Here is a 6837-nt window from a genome sequence, read left to right on the forward strand (position 1 = left end):
GAGATTTTTTCAAAATCTCTGTATAATTTATGGAAGGTAAATAACTAATAAAAAATAAGTTAATTTTTCATTACTTTCTGAAATACTTTTATTATTACTTAATTATTATTATTACCTAATTCATTTTAGCTCTATTTTATTGCAATGAAGGATGGACATGCTCTTAAATTTGAAACTTGAATAACATAATTATTAAGTTGTAAATAGCAAATAGAATATTCCTAGTTCTAATAATCTATAATAATTTAGATGGTCAGGTGAACTGACAATAAAAAAAATTAGAAGTTTCCTTTGAAAAAAATCGTAACCGCTAGGGTTATAAAATTTTTCATAATATCTAGCGTACTTTCTAACAGCTAACATAAAATACTTTTGTTAATTGAAAGGGTGCGTAAGTAAACTTATGACTGTTGTGAGATTATTAATAAATTATTTTAAAAAAGTTAACTCGGATTTTTTTTCCAAAATTCATTTGCCATCGTTTATAATTTTTATTTTGAAAAGTTATAAAAAAAATTTATTTAGTTTAGATGACATTTATAAGTAAGGAATCAAAAAAAGTTCATAGGCAACGTTTGTAATTTATTGTAATTGATAAACATTTGGCATAAAAATGTCTTCTTTAAAATCAGATCTTCGAACATGTTTATAATATTTTATTATGTCGAGTTACTTTCAAAATTTAAGAAGCAAATTAGGCTTTATTAATTGTATTTGTATCATGACAAACAGCCCATTACAATTTACAATACAATTTACAATACGGGAAAACTATTAACAAACTCTCTATAATAGTTTAATAATAACATTTTTAAATTTCCTGCGGAAATTACTTTATAAGGAAAAGGTAGAAATAATTCAAACGTTGACACCAAATTCAAAACTGGATTCTTTTAGTGTATCAAATTTGTTTTTCAAACAAAAATTCAAAGAACTGGTTTTAAGGAAATACGACTACCAGTCACTGAACTCAATCGAATGGAAGCATTTGTCGAACGCACAAACCAATGACCTATCTTCATTCGCAGCCGCATTTGTTGTGTACCGTATGGATTTAATAATGTATAGACTTCTCTTCCTCTTCTATACAGTAAATGTCTAAAATCTAAAATTTCATAAGTCGTTGAAATTAAACAAAATTTAAAAAAAATTTAGATCATTCCCTCATAAACAGTCCCCATTAGCTGAAGTAAGAGAATATTTGTATGTTTCTAAGGGCACTTATACTATCACAAGAACATGAGCTTGATCTGTATAGCTGCGTCAAGGTCTTTTAAACTTTTTTTATTTATTTGTCGATGAAACCTAATTTTACCGACTAGAGGACCAAAAATAGTCATTTCTTATAAGGAATTTATTAACAAATTTAGCACATCGGGTATGAGACTTCTTTAAGATGTTCCCATTACCTTTGCATTTTGCAAGTGACTTCCATTTAATTGAAATCAACACCGAGCACCCAACAATGAATCACTTTGGCGCCTGCGCCGTTGACGCGGAGGTTCATTTGTAAGTTCATTCGTAGTGTGTAGCCGGATTCCGCGGTGGTGTTTGTGGTTTTGAATTCGTACGTTAAAGTTTTTATACGTTACTTGAGTTTTCGTTTGCATAGTACAAGGCAACTAATACCAGAATGACTAAATCGGTGAGTATCCGTTTATCACAAAGATCGACCTATACCTGGAAATACTAAAATAGAATTTCAAACATGTTATAATCAGGCGTTATTTTAAAATCGGCTTGTTCAGGTGCTGAGGCATCGCGAACAGGCAAAGCGGGGCAAATATTTGCCACTCCTTTATAAAATGTGAATCGAAAAAACTGTTTGCTTTGAAGATTTAATTTAAACTACTGTTTGCAGTTAATTATGCCATGCCATTCAAAAAACTAAATATTTTTAGAGCTTTTAAGGACAGCGTAACTAGTATTCATACAATTTATTGTGGGTGGTCCTCGACTCCAAAATTTATAGTTGTAGTCGAATTGGAGGGTGCTTTGTTCAATTCCAATCAGGTGTCAGTTTATAAATTATAAGTCCAACTGATATCTTAGCTCTTCGGTGATTGGCATAAATAATATTTGTAACACCTTGCTAGGTCATTATTCTTCCCGATCAACTCGTCCATATTTCCCAAGTTTACTGTATTATTTCTAATACAATGTCCAACAGCCGAGACTTTCCACCACCTCCAAACGAGAATCTGTACATTGCACAGTTTTCTCTAAAAAGTTAAGAGGCAAACCCCCTCCCTGTCGGAGCATTTATCTAAATTATCTAGAATTTTACCCTGTACTATACGACTACTATGGTTCAACGAAGCCAGGCTAATAATGTCTGTGCGCCATTTAATTTTTTGCAAGCCCAGGTCACCGTTTTACAAGAAATACCTACTTATTTTTTCCTTGCAACAAGAGCTCAATATCAACCAAACTATTTCTGTTGGACTCCTTATAGTAAAAAGAAAACAAAAAATTCACGTAAATAAGATAAATATTTTAACAACTTTCATTTTTTTGTGCAAAAAATTAGCTGCAGAATCAGGATTATACACGATTATTTTTATAGCCGACAGTGTTTCCGGCTGAAAACTTCGACGATGAAGCGGACTCCCAGGCGTTGAAAGAAGCCTTCAAAGGATTTGGAACGGACGAAGATGCTGTAATAGACATCATAGCGAGAAGGAGCAACGAACAAAGACGGAAAATAGCATCAAGATTTAAAACTATGTATGGCAAGGTCAGTATTGCCATAAAGAAATGTTATGTTCGTAATTCTCGGAAAATATACGCGGGTTTATTATTCTTTGATGCAATTAACGTGGCATAACAGACTGGCGACTGGTTTAAGTTCACAGCCAGTAATAACAAATCAAACCACTAGGAAAAGAAATTAATTAAGGGAAAGTATTTTTGAAGAACGTAAACATATTTTTTAGGAAAAACTCTTAAAACTAGCCAAAAAACTGGGTGATTGTGGACAAAGTAAATTATAAAACTCGGTTTGAGATTTATTAACCATTGCTTTATTTATGAATATGATATTATTATAATATTTTCTTTATATAAATGGAATTTTGTGACACAGTGAATACAAAGAATGTATATGATTGTTTTGGTTAGTTTACTAAGACATATTTTGCCTTTACTACTCTTGCAGCATGTCGCATTATTTTTACCTAAAATACTAAGAGATATGACATTGTGATAGGAACTCATACCTATGAACGCGATAGATTTATTAACTTTAATTTTGCTATCATTTTGAAGAAATGTTTTTTAAAAAACATGAGATCTATTTTTATAAATCGCTTATCTCTAACCTACCGCACTAATTCCCATTATCGTAATCTTTATAACGTCTCGCATTTTCTGACGACGGTAACGAGTCGCATAATAAAAATTGTTCTCGAAACTTGTCCGCCAAGGTCGAGAAAAAAATTAACATAACGGCGATTTAAAATTTAAACTCATAGTCGAGGTGACGAGCTTTGTTCGCCCTGTTGTTTTTACCTAAACACAAGCAGGAAGCTAAAATTGATGGCAGCCAAGCAGATACTTAACGCCATATGACACACAATTGACTCTTTATATTGTATCCTAGAAGCTTCACACTTCAGAGATGATTAGTCGGATTAGCTCTCCGTACAATTTTTTTAATCAATTTTATTTAATTTAGTAAATTCAAGTGAACTATACCGAACGGCCAATCACTACGGACGTAAAGTGAAGCAATAAACATCATCAAAAGTTCATTTTTTCTAGGACCTCATAAAAGAACTGAAAAGCGAACTCAGGGGTAATTTCGAGGACGTAATCTTGGCTCTAATGACCCACCCTGTCGAGTTTCAAGCCAAAGAGCTGCACAAGGCGATCACGGGCTTAGGCACCGACGAGGCCACCATCGTCGAAATTCTGGGGGTGCATACGAACGAGGAAGTTGTGAAAATTGCCAACGGATACGAGGGGTGTAAGTCACGGCCGATAAAAACATCACCTTCGTTGTTAGTTAATTGTTTGCTCTAGTATACCAAACTTCCCTCGAGGCGGACATCAAAGGCGATACGTCCGGCCATCTTAAACGCCTTCTAGTTTCATTATCCACGGTATGTGTCTTAGTTTAATGATATCGCCTCGCACTACTACTACTACTACTCTACTTTTAGGGAAACAGAGATGAGTCGGACCAAGTGGACCAAGAGGCTGCTCGCCAAGATGCCACAGCTCTCCTCCAAGCTGGAGAGTTGCTTTTTGCCGGCACAGAGGAATCTGTTTTTAACGCTGTGTTGTGCCAAAGGAATCGACCCCAACTAAGGCAGATCTTCCACGAATATGAGAATATCACCGGTCACTCTTTCGAGAAAGCGATAGAGAACGAGTTCTCCGGAACTCTCAAAGATTCTATGCTCCAACTCATTCACTGCGTGAGGGATCCAATCGACTTTTTGGCTACCAGGTAGATTAGAGTTGGCGTTATTTAATTCGTTTTTCTATTACTTTGATCTGTATTTAAACTATTACTTTCCAACGTCGACACTAAACGCTTTGCAATTAGGAGAAAGCGTTGAAGCAACTGTTTTAACCATGTTTCATATGTAATACATTTTATTCAAGTATGTAAACCCGAAAGCTGGCTTTTTGAATTGTATTTTATGCAGTTTCTACTCTACAATACCCAATCCTGCACTGCACTTTAAGATATAAGTTTCGTTAAACACTGTGGCCAAGCCACTTTCATCGCTTGCGTTACTTTAGTCACTGATAGAAGTTTGACGCTTGACAGTTCTGATGGTCTGTACCCAAAATTTATTCATAATAAAAATATTGATAAATAAATTTGACCTTCTGATATATTCTCCTTTATTTCGAACACGAAACTTTCTTTTTGATTTCATTTTGATTAGAACTGTACATTATTGTTTCTTACGGTATATGTTGAAACCTATCTCTGGCACATAATAGGCGCCTGACCGTCGCTGCTGGAACGATTCCCACATAAAATCAATAGTCACACGACTATCCTATTGAAATGGAACATATAAGAGCGGATGTATGGAATTAATAAGTGCTTCGTCTTTCTCTGCCAATTGAGTATTTTTGTTTTCACTTCCTTTGGCCAACGTTATATTTTATAGCTATTTTCAATTGAACAATATATGTTATAATTCATTCATTAATTTCGATGGCGATTCATTAATGCGATATACAGGACCATTCACCTTGGGTATCTTTAAAGGTTCCGAAGGACAATTTACAAAGTTTTTCCAAAGTTTCACTTTCGAAATTAGAAACAGAATACTGCAAAACATGATTTTTTTACTATTCTATTATGTAACAAATTTGACAAACACCATTTTAGTCATTTGGTTTAATATACGAGTGACTGAAAAAGTTTATTAACTGTTGCATACTATACTTATTCTACGACCATTAGTTTTTGATTACAACTTTGCAACACTGTACGCATATATTCACTGAGTGACTCGTGACGTGACCGTCGGAATTGACAAACGTCAAAATACTATTGCTAAAATCTACCGAAAATATTGGATCATCGTTCGCGAATACAAGACTAAAGTAAGTGCCTCGCGACCATGGGTAACGAATCTGACGTCTTAAATTGATACATTTCGCAAGCTTTATCCATGCATAAATAGATACTTTCAAGTAGGGTTTAAAAAATAGTATATTATTCAACAAGTGTGGTAAACGACATTGTCACGAGTTTATTTGGTACGAGCGGAGCGAGTGTTTAATAAACAAGACCTAAAAAGTTTACCAAACGTGTTGCATACTATACTTTTTCTTCTCCTTTCTGTAAAATACCTAATTACGTACCGATCTAGCGTGTGGGAATCGTTGGTTTACCGTGCGAGTTTCTTGTCCCATGGATGCGAGCCACTTCCGATTTCCGGAATATTACGGCACGGTTTTCGGAGATTTTACCGCACAAGTTGAATGTTGACGTTCGTCACTTCTAACGGTCATGTCAGTGAATGTTGGTTTGCAAAAATGTATCCAAAAACTAATATTATTAAACACTCGCTCTGCTGCGCTCCGCTCGTGCCAAATAAGCTGCATAATATACTATTTTCCACGACCGTTAGTTTTTGGGTACATTTTTGCACACGAATACTACTACTATAATACTATATAGTAATATGATCGTTAGAAGTGACAAACGTCAAAATTGCTTCCAAACCGGTGCGGTAATATACCGAAAACGTCTCAGTTATTTTTAACATTCCTTTTTAGATTGCACGATGCTATGGCCGGAATAGGAACTGATGATCGAACACTGATAAGAATAGTCGTCGGGAGGTCCGAGAAAGACCTGGGAGAAATCAAAGAAGTATATGAAGCAAAGTATGGAAAAAGCCTGGCCGAACGGATTGAGGTGAATATTTTTTCATTAGTTGTTTGTACCGTTTTCGAAAATTTTAAATCATTTTGATTTTGTTTATCAGCAGGACACTTCGGGGGACTATAAGAAAACACTTCTGACCATCGTCGGTTAATCTGATCACTTGTGCAGTATTTTTCTATTATTATATGTAGCTGTCAGCTTTTGCAAATATAAGTTGAGTTTATATCTGAGATCTTATTGAAAATAAATACGTATTTTATATAAATTTCATTTTATTTTTACGAAAAAAAAACTGTTTTATTTTATTAGTAGTAGGTATAATAAAACTTTAATTTTCATTTTAACATAGGTACCTACATTTTTACACATATACATAACCATCCTTCCTTCCCCGTAATTCTCTTGATTTTTTGCACTGCTTGATCTGGTGAATCCAACTGGCTAATTATGTGTCTTGTAGTTTCAAGTACCCA

The 6837-nt window shown here is 34.4% G+C and overlaps 1 protein-coding gene across 2 annotated transcripts; it reads left to right on the forward strand.

Annotated features, from left to right (window-relative positions):
• The first annotated feature begins 1502 nt into the window (after nucleotides 1–1502).
• Nucleotides 1503–6616, forward strand: LOC132703081 (annexin B9-like). 2 transcript variants are annotated; one of them, XM_060672139.1, is made up of 7 exons: nucleotides 1503–1645; nucleotides 2567–2737; nucleotides 3763–3967; nucleotides 4024–4103; nucleotides 4164–4453; nucleotides 6253–6394; nucleotides 6465–6616. In XM_060672139.1, exons 1-7 carry the CDS (start codon nucleotides 1634–1636, stop codon nucleotides 6513–6515), a joined length of 951 nt encoding a protein of 316 aa, XP_060528122.1. In that variant the 5' UTR covers nucleotides 1503–1633; the 3' UTR covers nucleotides 6516–6616. The 2 variants fall into 2 exon arrangements, with proteins under 2 accessions (XP_060528122.1, XP_060528123.1); XM_060672140.1 differs by having other exon boundaries at nucleotides 6468–6616.
• The last annotated feature ends 221 nt before the right edge of the window (nucleotides 6617–6837 follow it).

This window comes from Cylas formicarius, unplaced genomic scaffold (genome assembly GCF_029955315.1).
Source record: "Cylas formicarius isolate icCylForm1 unplaced genomic scaffold, icCylForm1.1 PGA_scaffold_6__28_contigs__length_40554024, whole genome shotgun sequence".
Classification (NCBI taxonomy): domain Eukaryota; kingdom Metazoa; phylum Arthropoda; class Insecta; order Coleoptera; family Brentidae; genus Cylas; species Cylas formicarius.